The 21,768-nt window shown below is 47.6% G+C and overlaps 1 protein-coding gene across 3 annotated transcripts in view; it reads right to left on the minus strand.

Moving 5' to 3' along the window:
• SLC35A3 (solute carrier family 35 member A3) overlaps nt 1-9,779 on the minus strand; it is a 48,327-nt gene extending 38,548 nt beyond the window's left edge. For 2 of the 3 annotated variants that reach the window (XR_003758915.2, XM_029063480.2), the window contains exon 1: nt 9,577-9,774. Coding sequence is in view for 2 of the 3 variants with exons in the window: in XM_029063480.2 (XP_028919313.1) it covers nt 9,577-9,666 (90 nt within the window). In the remaining variant the exon portion in view is untranslated. Of the gene's footprint in view, nt 1-9,576 lie in introns of all 3 variants that reach the window. The other variant, XM_029063478.2, reaches the window with a different exon arrangement.
• Between the last annotated feature and the right edge of the window lie 11,989 nt (nt 9,780-21,768).

A 21,768-nucleotide genomic window follows, 5' to 3' on the forward strand; every position in this document is an offset into this window, starting at 1 on the left:
CTGGGATCCCTGGGAAGGAATTGGGTCTTTTCATTCGTTCGATCCTATTTACTGAGGATTTATTATTATTTATTATTTACTTATTATTTATTTACTATTTATTTTTTACTGTGGGCAGAGCCCTGTACTACTACTAATAATAATGATGGCATTTGTTAAGCACTTACTATGTGCCAAGCACTGTTCTAAGCACTGGGGGGATAGAAGGTAGTCAGGTTGTCCACATGGGGCTGACAGTCTTAATCCCCATTTTATAGATGAAGTAACTGAGATACAGAGAATTCATTCATTCATTCATTCGATTGTATTTATTGAGTGCTTACTTTGTGCAGAGCACTGTACTAAGCTCTTGGAATGTACAATTTGGCAACGGAGACCATCCCTGCCCAACAATGGGCTCACAGTCAAAAAGGGGGAGACAGCAACAACAAAACAAGCAGTTAGGCATGAATACCATCAAAATAGATAAATAGAATCAAAGATATATACACATCATTAATAGAGTAATATATACAAATATGCACAACTGCTGTGGGGAGGGGAAGGGGGTAGAGCAGAGGGAGGGAGTAGGGCAATGGGGAGGGGAGGAGAAGCAGAGGAAAAGGGGCTCAGTCTGGGAAGGCCTCTTGGAGGAGGTGAGCTCTCAGTAGGTCTTTGAAGGGGGGAAGAGAGTTAGTCTGGTGGAGGTGAGAAGGGAGGGGAGTCCAGGTCAGTGGTTGGATGTGGGCCTGGGATCGACAGTGGGACAGGCGAGAACGAGGCACAGTGAGGAGAATAATAATAATAATGATGTACCAAGCACTGTTCTAAGTGCTGGGGTTGATACAGGGTAATCAGGTTGTCCCACGTGGGGCTCACAGTCTTAATCCCCATTTTATAGATGAGGTAACTGAGTCACAGAGAAGTTAAGCGACTTGCCCAAAGTCGCACAGCTGACAAGTGGCAGAGGCGGGATTAGAACCCACGAACTCTGACTCCCAAGCCTGGGTTTTTTCCACTGAGCCACCCTGCTTCTCTAGTAATGATGGTATTTATTAAGCGCTTACCATGTGCCAAGCACTGTTTTAAGCACTGGGGTAGATACAAGGTGATCAGGTTGTCCCACGTGGGGCTCACAGCCTTCACCCCCCTTTTACAGATGAGGGAACTGAGGCACAGAGAAGTGAACTGACTTGCCTGAAGACACACAACTGACAAGTGGCAGAGTCAGCATTAGAACCCACGCCCACTGACTCCCAAGCCCGCTGCTCTTTCCACTAAGCCACTAAGCGCTGGGGTGAATCCAAGAAAATCAGGTTGGACACAATCCCTGTCCCACGTGGGGCTCGCAGTCTCGATCCCCATCTTTTGGATGAGGCAACTGAGGTCCAGAGTAGTGAAGTGACTTCCCAAAGTCACACAGCAGACACATGGCAGAGGCAGGATTAGAACTCAGGACCTTTTTACTCCCAGTTCCATGCACTATTCATTCATTCAATCGTATTTATTGAGCACTGACTATGCACAGAGCACTGTACTAAGCGCTTGGAAAGTACAATTCAGCAATAAAGAGAATCCCTGCCCACAACGGGCTCACAGTCTAGAAGGGGGGAGACAAAAATCAAAACAAGTAAACAGGCATTAATATAAATAGAATTATAGATACATGCATGTCAGTACAAATAAACAGGCATCAATATAAATAAATAGAATTATAGATATGTACATATACACAAGTGCTACTGGGGTGGGGAGGGGAGTAAAGCAAAAGGAGTGAGTCGGGGTGATGGGGAGGGGGAGCTGAGGAAAAGGGGGGCTTAGTCTGGGGAGGCCTCTTGAGGAGGTGAGCCATCAGGAGAGCCTGGAAGGGGGGAGTTGCGATTGTTGGCGGATGTGAGGAGGGAGGGCATTACAGGGCAGAGGTAGAACGTGGGCCAGGAGTCGATGGCGGTTCAGGTGAGAAGGAGGGACCGTGAGGAGGTTAGTGGCAGAGGAGCAGAGGGTAGGGGGTGGGCTGGAGCAGGAGAGAAGGGAGGTGAGGTAGGAGGGGGCAAGGTGATGGAGAGCTCTGAAGCCAAGAGTGAGGAGTTTTTGTTTCACGCAAAGGTTGATAGGCAACCACTGGAGGTTTTTGAGGAGGGGGGTGACATGCCCAGAGCATTTCTGTAGAAAGATAAGCACACTATCTACTACTCCGTGCTGCTTCTCTGCATCAAACGGAAAGGCCCCAGTCGGCTTTAAGGCATTCATTCAGCTGGCCCCCTCCTACCTAGCTGGACATCTCTCTCACTCCGACTCAGCCCAGACAATTTGCTTTTCTAACATCAACCTACTTTATGTACCTCAATCTCTTCTGTCTCACCATCAATCCCTTGTGCACATCTTCCCCTCCTGCTTGGAACTCCCTCCCCCTTCATTTCTTTTAATGGTACTTGTTAAGTGCTTACTAGGTACCAGGGACTGTAGTATTCATTCATTCAATCATATTTATTGAGCTCAGTGAAGCGGCGTGGTGTAGTGGATAGAGCAAGGGCTTGAGAGTCAGTAGGTCATGGGTTCTAATCCCGTCTCTGCCACTTGTCTGCTGTGTGACCTCGGGCAAGTCACTTAACTTCTCTGAGCCTCAGTTACCTCATCTCTAAAATGGGCATTGAGACTGTGAGCCCCATGTGGGACAAGGACTGTGTCCACCCCGATTTCCTTGTATCCAACCCAGTGCTTAGTACAGTGCCTGGCACATAGTAAGTGCTCAACAAATAACCCATCATCATCATCATCAAAGCACTGTACTAAGCGCATCGAATGTACAATTCGGCAACAGATAGAGACAATCCCAGCCCAACAAGTGGGGAGACAGACAGCAAAACAAAACAAGTAGTAAGTGCTGGGACCTAGACTGTGTCCAACCTGATTGTCTCGTATCTAAGACCCAGCATACCATCCAGCTGCTGTCAGAGTATTAACAACAGAAAACCTCTTTCCTTCTCACGACAGTTACATCTGTCCCTAACAGTGCGGAAGGGACACTCCTTTACCATCTGAAGGTGGGCTGCGGGTGGCATTCGACAAATATGCCTTGTCATCGGTGTTTTAACTAAAGCAATAGACGGGGATAAGTTTGTTCATGAGGGCGCAGATCAGAACCACCAATACAACCTGGTCATCTAATGAAAAGAGTTAGTTTACCCTTGCCCCTTGGCATGGTTCTGGATGGGTTCCAATCCTAAGGGGGTGTAGGCTAGCCCCAGAGAAGGATGATGATGATGATGATGATGGTATTTGTTAAGCTGTTCTAAGCGCTGGGGGGGATACACAGTGATCAGGTTGTCCCACGTGGGGCTCACAGTCTTAATTCCCATTTTCCAGATGAGGTAACTGAGACATAGAGAAGCGAAGTGACTTGCCCAGAGTCACACAGCTGACAAGTGGCAGAGCCAGGATCAGAACCCATGACCTCTGACTCCCAAGCCCGGGCTCTTTCCACTGAGGGAGATGTGGATGTTTGCCATCACAGAACTTCCTCACCAGTGGCTTTCAAGTATCCAATCACCTTTCCCCTCCTACCTTTCTTCACTGCTTTCCTTCTGCAACCCGGCCCTCCCACTTCACTCCATGAATCCAAACCTGCTCACCGTACAGCTATCTTGTCTATCTCACTGTGGTTGGCTCACCCACATCCTGCCTCTGGCCTGGAACACACTACCTCTTCATGTCCAACAGACGATCACTCTCCCCATCTTCAAAGCCTATTGAGTGCACATCACCTCAAGAGGCTTTCCCTGACAAACCCCTCCTCTCCTCTTCTCTCACTCTTTCTGCATCACCCTTGCAACTGGATTTGTACGGCACTTGTGTACATACCAGTTGTTTAGGTATATGAATGTCTGTCTCCCCCTCTAGACTGTAAGCTCACTGTGGGCAGGGGACGTGTCTACCGACTCGGTTGTACTGTATTCTCCCAAGCTTTTAGTACAGTGCTCTGCACACAACAAATGCTCAATAAATACAATTGATTGATTGGATGATGTGTTTGGACTCTGGCCCAGCAGAAAGCCCCAGACCCGGCCATTTCTATGAATGGAGATACAGAGTGCGAAAGGTAATAAGTATGAATGCCTGAGGCTCATTAAGACCCAGCACCCCAGAGAGGGGTCCACTATGGGTGAAGATGGAAGTGTGTGTATAACAGAGGGCAGAGGGTACATGCATCAAAAAGGTGCAATTTGGTCCTGGAAAGTTTTTTAGCCCTCCTCTCTCCAGTCCATACTTCATGCTGCTGCTCTGCTTTCTCACACATGGTCATACCTTCCTAAAAACCCTCATTGGTTGCCCAGTCCTCTCCTGCACTAAGTAGAAACTACTGACAGTGGCTTTCAAATAATACTTCTAAGCTTACACTCTTCATTCCACGATAACCTCCTCCCTGTACTTCATTCTTGTCTTCCTCACTGCCAACCTCTTGCTCAAGACCTCTCCCCTGCATAGAATTCCCTCCACATTCATACCACTCCTCAGATTCATATCTGACAGTCCACGACTCTTTTCATTTCAGAGCTCTCACATCACTTCCAGGGGTCCTTTCCTGGATTAATTTCTGATTTCCCCAGTTTATCTTCGCCCAAATGGCATTTCAGAACTTCTGGGCCTCCTAAATTCTGAAATATTCTCCTCCTCCCATAGGATTTGTGTGCCACTCACATACTCCATTACTTAGCCACCAACTCCCATTCGTAGCCCCCTTTCCTTCTTTCTCCTATCTGTACCTCTACTATCCACAATTTATTTTAATGTCTATCTCCCGTTTAGACTGTAAGTTCCTTGTGGGCAGGTTTGTGACTATCAACTCTATAATATTGAACTTTCCCAAGTGCTTAGTATAGCGCTTTGCTTTGCACACAGTCAGTGCTCAATAAACACCCCTGATCAGTTGGCTGTAAATGATTTACACTAACATTAACATATTTATTTGTATCGTTCCTCAGTAATAATAATGATGGTATTTGTTAAGCCCTTACTATGTGCCAAGCACTGTTCTAAGCACTGGGCATTGTTCTAAGCACTGGGCACTGTTCTAAGTGCTGTACTCAGTAATTACACAATATGTACAGTTTTCTTATTCTGAACAATTTGATTGTGAATATTTTTATGTCTGTCTCCCCAGCTCATGGGAAGAGAATGTATCACTTTCTCGTCTTTTCTTTCCAAGTGCTTAGTTCAGTTTACTGACCCAGTGAACAATCATTGTATATTAATACTTCTTTTACTACTAACACAACTTCAACTAGTACCTTTTCTATGGCATTTAAGTGTTTAGTACCTACCAGGCACTGTACTGAGTGCTGGGGTAGACACAAGATAATCTGGTTGGATATATTCCATATCCCACATCAGGCTCACAGCTTTAATCCCCATTTAACAGATGAGGTAACTGAGGCACAAAGAAGTTAAGTGACCTGCCCAAGGTCACACAGCAGACAAGTGGCAGAGTTGGTTTTAGAGCCCAAGTTCTCCGACTCCTGATTAGGGCACTCTGCTTCTCATGCTAGAGAAGGGGATTTTAAACTGCTTCAGGGCAGGGATCACCAGCTACTAATTCTATTGTATTATACCAAATGCCTAGGACAGTGCTTTTCACAGCAGCTCAGTAAATTCTATTGATTAGTAAGGAGCCATTTGGTTACATTTTTTGACCACGTCCTGTGTGCAGAACACTGTACTAAACGCTTGGGAGAGTACGTACAAAAGAGTGGATACATTCCCGGCTCACAAGGATCTTTCAGACCAGAGGGAAACAGACTTACGACAGATATGTTCATAAGTGCTGTGGGGCTGAGAGTGAGTCATTTTTCAATGTATTGGGTGTTGTGAATTTTAAGAACATTAGTCCCACACATAGCTGTCAGGTTCATACTTCCCTCTCTAACAGGGTAATACAATCCGCAAGATGTCAGTTTTTAGACTGTGGTTGCAATCAAGGCGTCCCCTTTAATCAGGCCTAGGGAAGATAAGGTTGGTTATTATGAAGCGGTATTTCGCCCTTCTACTAAGAGCTTTTGAAATCCCCAGGGCTCAGTGTAAAATGCATTCACATCTTACTATATAACCTATCTTGATCTCAGGAGCTTTAGTCTGGTAAATTATTATATTCCAGATTTAGCTTTAAGAAACTGTAACAATATACAAACAAGATGTAGAAAATGATAACAGAGACGCAGCGTGGCTCAGTGGAAAGACCCTGGGTTTAGGAGTCAGAGGTCATGGGTTCTAATCCTGGATCCGCCACCTGTCAGCTGTGTGACTTTGGGCAAGTTACTTCACTTATCGGTGCCTCAGTTCCCTCATCTGGAAAATGGGGATGAAGATTACCCTGTATCTACCCCAGCGCTTAGAACAGTGCTTGACACATAGTAAGCGCTTAACAAATACTAACATTATTATTATTATTACAACATTAGGATCTCAAAGACCAGTTGAGAAATTTTGCTCAGAAATGGGATTGAAATTGCTACCAAAGGAATATGAGGCAGCAAAGGGAATTTTCCCAGAAGACCAGTGTCACGATGAAAAGCCAGAATTGAGAATCAAATGTGCACTGCAAATGTTGTGTGCCACTCTGAAACTTTTAAACATTGCAACCTGTAGTAGTATTTATTTATAACCATGTTTTGGAACTGAATAAGAATCAGAGTGGCCAAGTGGAAAGAGGACAGACCTGTGAGTCAGAGGACCTGGGTTCTAATCCTGACTCAGCCACTTGTCTGCTGTGTGACCTTAGGCAAGTCACATCATCTCTGTGCCTCAGTTACCACCTCTTTAAAATAAAAATGATGGTATTTGTTAAGCGCTTACTCTGTGCCAAGGACTGTTCTTTAAAATGGGGATTAAGATCATGAGCCCCATATGGGACATGGACTGTCTCCAACCTGATTATCTTGTATTTAACCCAGTGCTTAGTACACTGCTTAGCACATAGTAACCTTTAAACAAATACAATTTTAAAAAATTAGGCATTGTCTTGAATTCAGGCTACCTGTAATAAGTTTGTCTAATTTATAAATCAACTAGATTTGTTTTAGTAATAGGACAAAGAGCCTAACTCATGCTCTAGTATAGTGTCTAAACTAAAGTGAGATCCCTGAAGGTCCCATATCAAGAATCAAAACTTCAGAGAACTCCTACTCGATTATAAAATCTTTGAGGGCAGGCAATCATGCCTACCTACTCTGATGTACTGTAGTCTCCCAAGTGCTTAGTACAGTGCTCTGCAAACAGTAAGTGCTCAATAAATACCATTGTTTGGCAATTTCCACCATGTGTGCCCAGGCCAGTGACGGTACACAAAGCCACCATATCTAGGAAATGGCTCACTGGGGCAGTTGTCCCAGGCCTATAAGCCGGTGGCTCTCTCTCTCCTGGACAGCAGAGCTGCAGACTGCCCTGTCCTCTGCTGGGTGGCATCAGGGTTTATGCTTGTGACAGAGAAGCAGTGCTGCACAGTGGAAAGAGCACAGGGCTGGGAATCAGAGGACCTAGATTCTAAATCTGGCTCTGAAACTTACCTGCTGTGTGACCTTAGGCAAATCACTTTATTTCTCTGTGCCTCAGTTCCCTCATCTGCAAAGTGGGGATTCAATACCCATTCTCCCTCCTACTTAGATTGTGAGTCCCACATGGGACCTGATTATCTTGTATCTATCCCAACACTTAGAACAGTATTTGACATGTAGTATTATTATTATTATTATTATTAAGTGCCGTCGAGTTGTTTCTGATTCAGAGCGATTCCATGGATATACTTTCTCCAGAACGTTCTGTCCTCTGCCATAATCTGCAACCTTTCTAATGGTTCTTCCATTATTGTTGTTATGGTCTCTATCCATCTGGCTGCCGGGCTGCATCTTCCATGTTTTCCCAGGACTTTTCCTATCATTAGTGTCTTCTCCAGAGAATTAGTCCTCCTGATTATGTGTCCAAAATATGTTAATCTAAGACAAGTCATTTGGGCTTCCAAAGACCACTCTGGTTTAATTTGCTCCGAAATCCATCTGTTTGTTTTTCAGGCAGTCTGTGGTATTCACAAAAGCCTTCTCCAACACTACATTTCAATAGAGTCGATGTTCTTTCTATCCTGGACACATAGTAAGAGCTTAACAAATACCACAATTATTATTATTATTACAATGCTCAGACCCTTATGGAAGGTCAAGCCAAAGGTAGAAGGAAGCCAGAATGGATAAGTTTACTGTAATAGGACAAACAAACATACAACTATTTACAACTAGAGAAGTATACCACAGAGGTGCTTCCCAATTGGAGTAGGTCTCTAATTTGACCTTTCTAATTTTTCTATTTTATGGTATTTATTAAGCACTTACTATGTGCCAGGCACTGTACTAAGTGCCGGGGTAGATAAAGCTAATCAGGTTGGATGCAGCCCAAATCCCACAAGGGCCTTACAGTATTAATCCACATTTTAAAGCTGAGGTAACTGAAGCCTAGAGAAGTTAAGTGATTTACCCAGGGTAACACAGCAGACAAGCAGTGGAATCAGGATTAGAACGCAGGTCATTCTGATTGTAAGCTCCTTGTAGGCAGGGAACACGCCTATCAATTTTGTTCTATTGTACTTTTCCAAGTGCTTAGTACAGTGCTCCCTATGCACAGTAAGCACTCAATAAATACTATCAATTGATTTCCTACTGTGATAGTTCAGTTGCAGCCAGGACCTGGGTGAGAAAGAATGGAAAAACTTATCAAACTGCCAGGTGTCCTGAGTTCCTCAGTTTGCCGAGCGGAAGAAGAGTCAGGCGGGAGAAGAAGAAGAGATAGAGAGGGGAGAGAAAGGAGAAACAAACTCAGACAGTAGAATTTGTGAAATCCAAATCCCAGAAGAGAAGCCGCAGGTGTGGAGCGGGGACAGTGGGGAAGCTTGGAGATGCTAGCACCCAGCACGCCTGTGGGGTGCTGACAGGGTGGCACCTGGGCTGCCTCACCTGTGCCTCCACCTAATCCTCAGCTTCACACAAAGTCCTCCCAGTACCCCGGAACCAAGAGATGGTTCATATCTTGGCACTGCTATGAACCTCTCCCTGGTCTTTGCCTGGGAGATATTTCCTCATTGCTTCTGCACACAGGTACAAATAATGCCCTGCCCCCCACTGTCCCCTCTCTGTTTCTGCTCCCAGGCACTTCCCTCTGTTCTGACCTGAATAACTTGTATTTACCCCAGACTTTAGAACAATGCTCGGAACACAGTAAGCGCTTAACGAGTCCCATTATTGTTATTATTACTATTATTCCCTGCCTTCTATCCCCAGCTCCTTACTATCTCTTCCATTTAAGCCACTAGCACCACCTTCTCCCCACCCCCAGACACACACACACACAAAACCAAGCAACCTTCCACTTGGAAGTCTCTGTCCTTCTGCCCTCATCGCCCACCCAGGATCCGGGGACCGAACTTCATTTCTCCGCATTATCTCAACGCAGCACTCGGAAAAGGAGCGGGAATGGGCCTGGCCTCCTGTGCTGGCCAGTTGATTGTGCCCACGAAGGACAGAGGCCTGCTGGGCATGCCATGACGCCTTTGGCACTCACCTCTTTCCTGGGGGGGCCCAGGTACTTCCTGGTTTCTGTGGTCCGGCCTCGGGGACTTTCCAGCTGCTGCCTGCTCCTGCCTCCGGACATACCTTTTCCGACTCTGGTGCCACGCTTTATTCTTCTAACCAGCTCCTCAACTGGCCCCAGGACTCAGAGGGCAGATGAGCCCCCCCCCCCGGGGGCACCCAGCCAGGAGGACAGGCCGGGCTCTAATACCTGCTGTCGGCCAGGGTGTTCTGAGAGAAAGAGTTTTGGACCAGGGCCCTAGGCCAGCGAGGGGAAAGGACAAAATCCTCTGGGACAAAGGCCCCCGAGAAAGGAATGGGGAAGTGTGTTCCTGACTAATAGATTATCTATTTACCAGCATAAATCTCTCCATTACACACTAGAGCCATTCAAGCTTAATCCTGCCACATACTGAAGAAGCCCTAATAATAACAATAATAATTAATAATATTGACATTTGTTAAGTGCTTACTATGTGCCAGGCTCTGTACTCACTCCCTTGGTGAACTCATTCACTCCCTAGGTGGATGATGCCCAAATCTATATCTCCTCCCCTCTTCTCTCTCCCTTTCTCCAGGCTCACATCTCCTCCTGCTTTCAGGACATCTTTACTTGAAGTCCTACCGCCAACATGTTTTAACTCAACATGTCCAAGACAGAGCTCTTTCTCTTCCCTCCCAACCCTATCCTCTCCCTGAATTTACCATCACTGTCCTACTATCCCTATCCCTTCCATCTCACAAGCCCGCAACCTTGGTGTCATCCTTGACTCCACTCTCTCATTCACCCCACCCACCCACCACACATATCCAATCTGTCACCAAAGCCTGCAGGTCTCACCTTCACAACATCTCCAAGATCTGCCCTTTCCTCTCCATCCAAACTGCTATCATGTTAGTACAGTCACTCATCCTACTCTGACTGGATTACTGTATCAGCATCCTTTCTGACCTCCCAACCTCCTGTCTCTCCCCACTTCGGTCTGTACTTCAGTCTGCTGCCTGGATTATCTTTCCACAGAAACGTTCTGGCCACGTCACCCCCTCCTCAAAAATCTCTAGTGGTTGCCTATTCACCTCCGTATCAAGCAAAAACTCCTCACTATTGGCTTCAAAGCTCTCCATCCCCTTGCCCCCTCCTACCTCACCTCCCTTCTCTCCTTCTACAGCCCAGCCCACACAATCTGCTCTTCTGCTGCTAACCTCCTCAATGTGCCTCGTTCTCGCCTATTCCGCCGCTGACCCCGGCCCACGTTCTACCTCTGGCCTGGAATGTCCTCCCTCCTCAAATCCGCCAATCACATTTCCCTCCTGCAAAGCCCTATTGAAGGCTCACCTCTTCAAGAAGCCTTCCCAGACAAAGCCCCTCTTTTCCTCAGCTCCCCCCCATTGCCCCGACTCGCTCCCTGTGCTCTACCCTCCTCCCCACCCCAGAGCACTTGTGTTTGTGTATATATCTATAATTCTATTTATTTATATTGACGCTATTGATGCCTGTTTACTTGTTTTGATGTCTGACTCTCCCCTTCTAGAATGGAAGCCTGTTGTGGGCAGGGATTGTCTCTCTTTATTACTGAATAGTACTTTCCAAGTGTTTAGTATGGTGCTCTGCAAATAGAAAGCATTTAATAAATACAATTGAATGAATGAATGAATGAATACTAAGCACTGGGGTAGATTCAAGCAAATCGGGTTGGACACAGTCCCTACCCCACCTAGGGCTCACAGTCTCAATCTCCATTTTATAGATGAGGGAACTGAGGCCCAGAGAAGTAAAGTGACTTGCCCAAGGTCACACAGCAGACAAGTGGCAAAATCAGGATTAGAAACCATAACCTTCATACCCTCAGGCCTGTACCCTATCCCCTATGCCATGCTGCTTCTCCAGAGCCCTAGTGATCATTAACCAGACAGGCATCCCTCTCTTTAGAACTGAGGCAGGAGGATGGAGTGGAGGACCCCTGGTGGTTTTGGTATTTTGCTGTCTCCACCCTTCTAGAGTGTGAGCCCATTGTTGGGTAGGGATTGTTTCTATTTGTTGTGGAATTGTACTTTCCAAGTGCTTAGTACAGTGCACTGCATACAATAAGCGCTCAATAAATACAATTGAATGAAGGACCCACCCAGATCGGGGGGCAGGGGTGTCTATGATTCTTTGCAGTTGTCCCTGTGTACCAGCAGGTACCTTATCAGTGAGGAAAGAACTCCAGGGCTACACTGTGCTCTTAGGGAGAATGGACCTCACCGCTCAGCTATCTCCTCTCATCAAACCAATTCTTTGAGTTTAAATGTGGGAACAGAAAAGCTGGGACAGCTAACAGTCATAATAGTAATGATAATTGTGTTATTTGGTATTTGCTAAGCGCTTACTATGTGCCGAGCACTGTTCTAAGCACTGGGGTAGACACGGGGAATCAGGATGTCCCACGTGGGGCTCACAGTCTTAATCCCCATTTTACAGATGAGGTAACTGAGGCACAGAGAAGTTAAGTGACTTGCCCATGGTCACACAGCTGACAAGTGGCAGAGCTGGGATTCGAACTCATGACCTCTGACTCCAAAGCCCGTGCTCTTTCCACTGAGCCACGCTGGTATTTGTTAAGCACTTACTATTTGCCAAGTGCTGTACTAAGCACTGGGTTAGAGACAAGACAATCAACTCAAGCACAGTCCCCTAACCACATGGACCCAAGTAGGAGGGAGAACAGGTATATAATCTCCATTTTATTAATAGAGGAAACTGAGGCACAAATAAGTTAAGTGTCTTGCCCAAGTTCACACAGTTGGCAAATGGCAGAGCTGGGATTAGAAGCCAGATCCTCAGATTCCCAGACTACTGTAAAGAATATGCCATAGACTCATTTACCATGATGATGATAGTATTTGTTAAGTGCTTACTATGTGCCAAGCAATGTTCTAAGCACTAGGGTGGATACAAGGTAATCAGGTTGTCCACAGGGGGCTCACAGTCGTAATCCCCATTTTACAGATGAGGAACTGAGGCACAGAGAAGTGAAGTGACTTCCCCAAAGTCACACAGCTGACAAGTGGCGGAGCCGGGATTAGAACCCACGACCTCTGACTCCCAAGCGTAGGCTCTTGCCACTGAGCCACGCTGCTTCTCCCATGAAATCTAATGGGTATATGGGAAACTTTTTAAATCAATGAGCATAAAAACATACCCAGTGAGCACGACTGGGTTTCATTTTAAAAACAATTTCTAAAGTTCCCAAAGAACTGGCAGAAGAATTGCACTGGGGAGGGGAAGGGCGATGGAGCTGAAAACTTGAAGATTCAGAACAGGAAAAACCAGTTAGTGCTCACAAATATACCTGGTTTAGCTTCGTGAGTTGCCCAGGGAAAGGACAGTCACATCTAGCATCAGGGTTAGAAAGATCCAAGATCCACCACTTGTTGGCTGTGTGACCTTGGAAAAGTCACTTAACTTCTCCATAACTCAGTTACTTCACCTGTAAAACGGGGATTAAGACTATGAGCCCATGTAGGACAAGGACTGTGCCCAACTTGATTAGCTTGATTAGCTACTTGATTAGCCCAACTTGATTAGCCACCTCCTTCTCCGAGTGCCGGCAAGAAAGCCGCGGTCAGACTGCAGGCTCCTCGTGGAACGGGCTTTACCTTGGGAGGTTCATGGGACCCAGCCGCATCCTGCCCCGAACTCTTGCTCTCTGGAGAACTGGGCCCCGGGTGGGATCGGCCAAGGAGTCATCGAACGGCGAGTCCGAGGCAGGCCTGCGCGGTGACTAGTGCCTAGCGACGAGAACGCCAGCGCTCGGTCCGTGACTAAGCTTTCTGCGGGCACTCAGCAAACAAAGAAGTTCCTACTTTCCCCTCTGTCTCCATCTCTTTCCAGCCGGCTCGATTCCCGTCCCCCTTTTATCTTTGGAGATCTGTGGCAACGAGAGCTGCTCTCAGGGGGCCTCGCCCGGGTTTTAGGCTGCTTGTGGCAACCTGGGCTACGTGGGACACGGGCGAGACCGTTCCGGGTCAGACTCACGAGTCTGAACTGCCCAGTGGCAGCAAAGGAACGGAGAAACCTTGTGGCGGTTGCCCTTCCTCAGGTTTTCTAACACCCCCTAACTTTTCCTTGTAATAATCCGTCGGGGATGTATCCCATCAGGAATTTGCCTAAACCTATCCTGAATTTTTCACTACTTTCTACCTTGCCAATTGCGGAGGGTCCTCGCTTGTGAGAACAGAGACACCCTGAATTCAATCCCACTGGACAGGAGACTCCTAGAGGGACAGGGATCGTGTCCAACTGCGTTGTCTTGTACTCTCCCAAGGGCTCGGTACAGTGCTATGCACAAAGGAAGCGCGCAATCGGTACCACTGATTGGTGGACTAGTAGTCTTGATCTCGGTTGTATTCGCGACACTGCCTTGATAAGGGCCAAGGAGTTCACTTTTGCCAGTCTTGACCACTGGCCCTGTCTGTCTGGCAACCCCAGTGAGCCCCCCCCCCCAAAAAACAGAGTCAAATAATGAAGAAAGAAATGTCAAGATTGAAAATATAGTTTGTCTAGGTACCCTTGGGTTCAGCAGTCATCGTTTTAAACTTGATTTTAATTTTGAAGGGGTGGGGCCACCAGAAGAGACAAAATTGTATGGGAGCCATCTTCCCCAAAAGCCACCTAGGAAAGGAGCAGGTCTACTGGAGGTCAGGGGAGAGGGTTGGAGAAGCAGCGTGGCTCAGCGGAAAGAGCATGGGCTTTGGAGTCAGAGGTCATGGGTTCGAATCCCGGCTCGGCCACTTGTCAGCTGTGTGACTTTGGGCAAGTCACTTAACTTCTCGGTGCCTCAGTTACCTCATCTGTAAAATGGGGATGAAGACTGTGAGCCCCACGTGGGACAACCTGATTCCCCTGTGTCTACCCCAGCGCTTAGAACAGTGCTCGGCACATAGTAAGCGCTTAACAAATACCAACAAAAATACAAATAGCTTATATCTACCCCAGGCCTTAATACACTGCCTGGCACATTCATTCAATAGTATTTATTGAGCGCTTACTATGTGCAGAGCACTGTAGTAAGCAATTAACAAATAGCATTAAAAAAAATCATACGGTTCCGGCTCTAGCCTCCAGGCAGAGTTGTATCTCACTGAATCCAGGCAAATGAGTATAGCTGATTCTTAGAAATCTACAAATAGGGAGAGACCCCCTTCCTTATTAAATTGTCATGAGGTTATTGTTCCACAAGGGTACATAATGTATCTGCTGAAATTTAGGCTCTGTTGTTTCATCCTCTGGAGAAAGGAGATTAGCTTGTCATCTTTCTTTTTTAAATAAACATTCATTTATGCAGTTACTCCGAGTTAAAGGGACAGCATATGGCCCATTCCTTTGACACTTCCTGAAATCTACGCTTTGAGCTTCACTTCAGAGAACTCTTTCTGGAGACAAGAAAGCAATTGACTTATTGCCTGGCCCTCTATGCCCTGTCCCTGCTGCCAACGAGGGTCCAATGAACATGTCTACTGCCTTTTGCATTCTCCCAAGTGCTCAATAGAGTGTTCAATAACAGAAGTGCTCAATAAATACAGTTGATGGGATGGATTGAGCTGGGGAAGGTGGGGAGAGAAGTAGAGACAACTCTATAAGGACTTTATGAATCCTTATTCTCATGGGCATCACTGGGTCCCCAAAGTGGTCTCCATGATGATGCATAACCCTCTCTGCTGGCTTCATATTCCGCTAAGTCTTCTGCTTAAACCACGGCAGATAGCATCATCTTTGATTCGTCCTCACCCTGTTTTAAGCAGTCACCAAATGTGGCTGCTTCTCCCCACTGTGATCCCTCCGAGACCCTCCCTTTCAATCAATCTACTGTATTTATTGAGCGCTTACTGTGTGCAGAGCATGGTACTAAGTGCTTGGACATGATCACCATCTGCAAGGAGTTTACAGTCTAGTCGGAGACAAGAATCCAAATGCAAGAGTGATACAGAAGGGAGTGGGAGAAGAGGAAATGAAGGAGAAGAGGAAATGAAGGTTTAGTCAGGGAAAGCCTCTTGGAGGAGATGTGCCTCTAATAATAATAATAATAATAATGATGATAATAATGGTATTTGTTAAGTGCTTACTACGTGCCAAGCACTGTTCTAAGCGCTGGGGTAGATACAAGGTAATAAGGTTATCCCACGTGGGGCTCAGTCTTAATCCCCATTTTATGGATGAGGTAACAGACATAGATAAGTTAAGTGGCTTGCCCAAGGTCACACAGCAGACAAGTGGCAGAGCCAGGATTAGAACCCATGTCTTCTGACTCTCAAGCCTGTGCTCTTTCCACTAAGTCATGCTGCTTCTCCCAATGTGGTATCAGAGCAGTAGCTGCAGGGGAGAACTCTTTTCTCCCCTACCAATCTGCTAAACTATGTCCCTCTCCTCCTTCAAGGAGGAGAAGCAGCGTGGCTCTGTGGAAAGAGCACGGGCTTTGGAGTCAGGGCTCATGAGTTCGAATCCCAGCTCTGCCACTTGTCAGCTGTGTGACCGTGGGCAAGTCACTTCACTTCTCTGGGCCTCAGTTCCCTCATCTGTAAAATGGGGATGAAGACTGTGAGCCCCACGTGGGACACCCTGATTCCCCTGTGTCTACCCCAGTGCTTAGAACAGTGCTCGGCACATAGTAAGCGCTTAACAAATACCAACATTCAAGGTAACCCTAAGAAGTCACCTCCTCCAGGATTCTACTTCCAGCTCTGCCAGAAGAGGAAGGTCTGCTGGGGACTTGCCATTCAAGATCGTGAGCCCGCTGTGGGCAGGGCTTGTCTCTCTTTGTTACCGAATTGTACTTTTCTAGCCCTTAATACAGTGCTCTGCACACAGTAAGTTCTCAATAAATACAATTGAATGAATGAATCAGTGAGCAACTTTTCTGACCCAAGAAGCACCAGAGGCAGTCTGTGACTTGGACGGGCCCAGCAGGACTTCCAAAAAACAGCTGGCTAATGTGGGCAGCAAAGATTGCAGGAGCCGCTAAGCCAACCACCCGCTGAGTTCTGGTGCGACAGCTTAACACTGCCACTTAGAAAACGGGTCCTCTACTTAAGACACCTTTGCAAGCATCAAGATGGGCTTCATACATAACAATAATAAAAATAACTGTGGTATTTGTTAAGCACTTAATATGTGCTAAGCACTGTACTAAGTGCTGGGTTGGATACAAGCAAATCGAGGTAGACACAGTCCCTGTCCCACATGGGGCTCACACTCTCAACCTCCATTTTACAGATGACGTAACTGAGGCCCAGAGAAGTGAAGTGACTTGCCCAAGATGACACAGCAGATGAGCGGCGTAGCTGGGATTAGAACCCATGTCCTGTCGGTCCCACCTTCACAACATTGCTAAAATCTGTCCTTTCCTCTCCATCCAAACCACTACCACATTAATACACTTATTCTATCCCAACTAGATTCCTGCATTAGCCTCCTTAGTGACCACCCAAACTCCTGCCTTTCCCCACTCCAGTCCACACTTCACTCTGCTGCCCGGATCATCTTTCTACAAAAACGTTCGGGACATTTCACTCCCCTACCCATCTCCGCCTCAAAAATCTCTGGTGGTTGCCCATCCACCTCGGTATCAAACAAAAACTCCTCACGACTGTCTTTAAAGCTCTCCGTCACCTTGCCCCTTCCTACATCACCTCTCATCTCTCCTTCTGCAACACAGTCCGCATACTTCGCTCCTCTGGCGCTAAACTTCTCACTGGGCCTCCATCTCACCTGTCTTGCTGCCGACCCCTGGCCCATGTGCTGCGCCTGGCCTGGAACGTCCTCCCTCCTTAAATCCACCATGCAATTACTGCCCCCTACACTTCAAATCCTTATTGAAGGCACCTCTCCTCCAAGAGGCCTTCCCCGACTAAGCCCCAATTTTCCTCATCTCCCACTCCTTTCTGCATCTCCCTGACTTGCTCCCTTTGCTCTCCCGTCCCAACCTCCAGCCCCATAGCACTTAAGTATATATCTGAAATTGTATTTACTATATTGATTTTTGTATTGCTGCCTGTCTCTCCCCAACTCTAGACTGTGAGCTCGTTGTGGGCAGGGATTTCACTGTTTATTGTTGTACTGTATTTTCCCATATGCTTAGTACAGTGTTCTGCACTCAGTAAGAAACAGCAGAGAAGCAGTGTGGTTTAGTGGAAAGAGCCTGGGCTTGGGAGTCAGAGGTTGTGGGTTCTAAACCCAGCTCTGCCACTTATCAACTGTGTGACTTTGGGCAAGTTACTTCACTTCTCCATGCCTCAGTTACTTCATCTGTAAAATGGACATTAAGACTGAGAGCCCCACATGGGACAACCTGATTACTTTGTATCTACCCCAGGGCTTAGAACAGTGCTTGGCACATTGTAAGCACTTAACAAATACCATCATCATCATCACTAAACATTTAATAAATATTATTGAATGAATGAATGAATGACCTTCCGACTCCCAGGCCCAAACTCTATCCACTGCCTTGTGCTGCTTCTCCTGAGGACGTCTGCGGGCCTTGAGTGAGGAAGAGAATTCATGGCACTTCCGCTCCTGTTCATTGTGTCATTATCATGTTACACTGCAAGTGGCATGCTGGGCAAACAGTGTATGACATCATATGGGAGTCTGCCTGAATCTCGAGGGCTACTCTGGACAGACTCGGTATTCCCCATCCAGGTCCCTATTCACAAGGGTGCTGCTTCTAACTCAGACTGCTGATTCATGGGTTGGCTCTCTCCCCTCCTCTCTCTCTGCTCTCCTCTGCTCAGACCTACATGCCCTCAGTCACAGGCCGCATCTCCCCACCTCTTCCCTGCTCCTCACTGGTCCCTCCTTTACGGTCCTTCCCTCCCCGCCCTTCCCAGCAGGGACCCAAAGGGATAACTCAGACAGTGGATTTTGGGCTTGGCTGCCTGGGGGTCGAGTCTGGGGGTCCTCACTTTCCTCCCCTTTCCTGCAGTGGAACCTACTTGATGAGCAGGGGTAGGGGTTCATTCATTTTATTCAGTCATATTTACTGAGCACTTACTGTGTGCAGAGAACTGTACTAAGCACTTGGGAAAGTACAGTACAGCTATAAAGAGAGACAGTCACTGCCCACACGGAGTTCACAGTCTAGAGGACTGGAGAAGCAGCATGGCCTAGTGGCAAGAGCCTGGGCTTGGGAGTCAGAGGAAATTGGTTCTAAGTCTGGCTCCACTACTTGCTTGCTATATGACTTTGGGCAAGTTACTTAACTTCTCAGTGCCTCAGTTACCTCAGCTGTAATAATAATAATGTTGGGTATTTTTTAAGTAAGAGCTATGTGCCAAGCACTGTTCTGAATGCTAAGGGAGATACAAAGTAATCAGGTTGTCCCAGGTGGGGCTCACAGTCTTAAGCCCCATTTTACAGATGAGGTAACTGAGGCACAGAGAAGTTAAATGATTTGCCCAAAGTCACACAGCTGACAAGTGGTAGAGCCAGGATTAGAACCCTCAGCCTCTGATTCGCAAGTCCATGCTCTTTCCTCTAAGCCACAAAATGGAGATTAAGACTGAAGGCCCCAAGTGAGACAACCTAATTACCTTGTATCTACATCAGTGCTTAGAACACTGCTTGGCACATAGTAAGCACGTAACAAATACCATAATTATTATTTATTATCATCACTGGCGGGGAGACAAACATCAAAACTTCTATTTTTAACCACTCAATCTCCAAGGGCTCCTTCTCCTCTGCCTTCAAACACGCCCACGTCTCCCCCATCCTAAAAAAACCCGCTCTTGACCCCACTTCCCCCTCCAGTTATCGTCCTATCTCCCTACTACCCTTCCTTTCCAAAATCTTAGAACGAGTCGTCTACAATCGATGCCTAGAATTCCTTAACTCCCATTCTCTCCTAGACCCCCTCCAATCTGGCTTCCGTCCCCTCCACTCTACCGAGACTGCTCTCTCTAAGGTCACCCGTGACCTCCTTCTTGCCAAATCCAATGGCTCCTACTCCATTCTGATCCTCCTTGACCTCTCTGCTGCCTTTGACACTGTCGACCATCCCCTCCTCCTCCATACCTTATCTCACCTTGGCTTCACGGACTCCGTCCTCTCCTGGTTCTCCTCTTACCTCTCTGGCCGATCATTCTCGGTCTCCTACGCTGGAGCCTCCTCCCCCTCCCATCCTTTAACTGTTGGAGTTCCTCAAGGGTCAGTTCTTGGCCCTCTTCTGTTCTCCATTTACACTCACTCCCTCGGTGAACTCATTCGCTCTCACGGCTTTGACTACCATCTCTACGCAGATGACACGCAGATCTACATCTCCGCCCCTGTCCTCTCCCCCTCCCTTCAGGCTCGCATCTCCTCCCGCCTCCGGGACGTCTCCACCTGGATGTCGGCCCGCCACCTAAAACTCAACATGAACAAGACTGAGCTCCTCATCTTCCCTCCCGAACCCGGTCCGCTCCCAGACTTCTCTATCACCGTGGATGGCACGACCATCCTTCCCGTCCCGCAGGCCCGCAATCTCGGTGTCATCCTTGACTCGTCCCTCTCGTTCACCCCACACATCCTATCCGTTACCAAGACCTGCCGGTTTCACCTCTACAATATCGCCAAGATCCGCCCTTTCCTCTCCACCCAAACGGCTACCTTACTGTTACGGGCTCTCGTTATATCCCGGCTAGACTACTGTGTCAGCCTTCTCTCTGACCTCCCTTCCTCCTCTCTCGCCCCGCTCCGGTCTATTCTTCACTCCGCTGCCCGGCTCATCTTCCTGCAGAAACGATCTGGGCATGTCACTCCCCTTCTTAAACAACTCCAGTGGTTGCCTATCGACCTCCGCTCCAAACAAAAACTCCTCACTCTAGGCTTCAAGGCTCTCCATCACCTTGCCCCTTCCTACCTCTCCTCCCTTCTCTCTTTCTACCGCCCACCCCGCACGCTCCGCTCCTCCGCCGCCCACCTCCTCGCCGTCCCTCGGTCTCGCCTATCCCGCCGTCGACCCCTGGGTCACGTCCTCCCGCGGTCCTGGAACGCCCTCCCTCCTCACCTCCGCCAAACTGATTCTCTTTCCCTCTTCAAAACCTTACTTAAAAATCACCTCCTCCAAGAGGCGTTCCCAGACTGAGCTCCTCTTCCCCCTCTACTCCCTCTGCCATCCCCCCTTTACCTCTCCGCAGCTAAAGCCTCATTTTCCCCTTTTCCCTCTGCTCCTCCACCTCTCCCTTCCCATCCCCACAGCACTGTACTCGTCCGCTCAACTGTATATATTTTCGTTACCCTATTTATTTTGTTAATGAATTGTACATCGCCTTGATTCTATTTAGTTGCCATTGTTTTTACGAGATGTTCTTCCCCTTGACGCTGTTTAGTGCCATTGTTCTTGTCTGTCCGTCTCCCCCGATTAGACTGTAAGCCCGTCAAACGGCAGGGACTGTCTCTATCTGTTGCCGACTTGTTCATCCCAAGCGCTTAGTACAGTGCTCTGCACATAGTAAGCACTCAATAAATACTATTGAATGAATGAATGAATGAATAAATACTATTGAATGAATGAATGAATACAAATAAACAGACATCCATGTAAATAAAGAAATGTCCCTTCCTCCCTGTAAGTATACCTTCTGCCATCCCGTCTCCTCAGCCCCTTGCCATGTTTTCCACGCCACTCTCAGTCCCTGATTCCTCACTAGAGGTGGTGCCAGCTCAGAATGTGTGCTGGCCACTGGGCAGCTGGCACCTCTGAGCCTCCTGAAGCCTCTCGGGCTTGGAACTGGGTCCCAAACCAATCCCCTGGGTGACATGGAAGCTTCGAGGCTGCCCGGGGTTCCTGGGATGGGACTGAGGGTGAGCCCACAGCCGGGTGGCAACTGTGCCAGATGGCACAACTTCAGTGATGATTACCACGGCCCTGGCAGAAGTCACTGACCTGCAGCTTGAGCCTGCTTCCTGCAAGCACCTTCCCCTCCTCTCTGCAGCTGAGTTGGAGCAAGGTGTTGTGGGATGCTGCACCTGGGAGACTGTAACATGGATCATGGGGCTGGGGGTGGTGGGAGAGATGCCACGCTTGTGAGGTGGCTATCTTGGGAGAGCCTGGAAGAAGGTGGTGGTCTTAGTTATGTGCTGCCCTGAAGCAACCGCTTACTTACCTCACTTGTCATCTGAAGCTGACCCTGGTGCGCAATTTGCAGTATGCTGAACCACTGC

This window comes from Ornithorhynchus anatinus, chromosome 4 (genome assembly GCF_004115215.2).
Source record: "Ornithorhynchus anatinus isolate Pmale09 chromosome 4, mOrnAna1.pri.v4, whole genome shotgun sequence".
NCBI lineage: Eukaryota > Metazoa > Chordata > Mammalia > Monotremata > Ornithorhynchidae > Ornithorhynchus > Ornithorhynchus anatinus.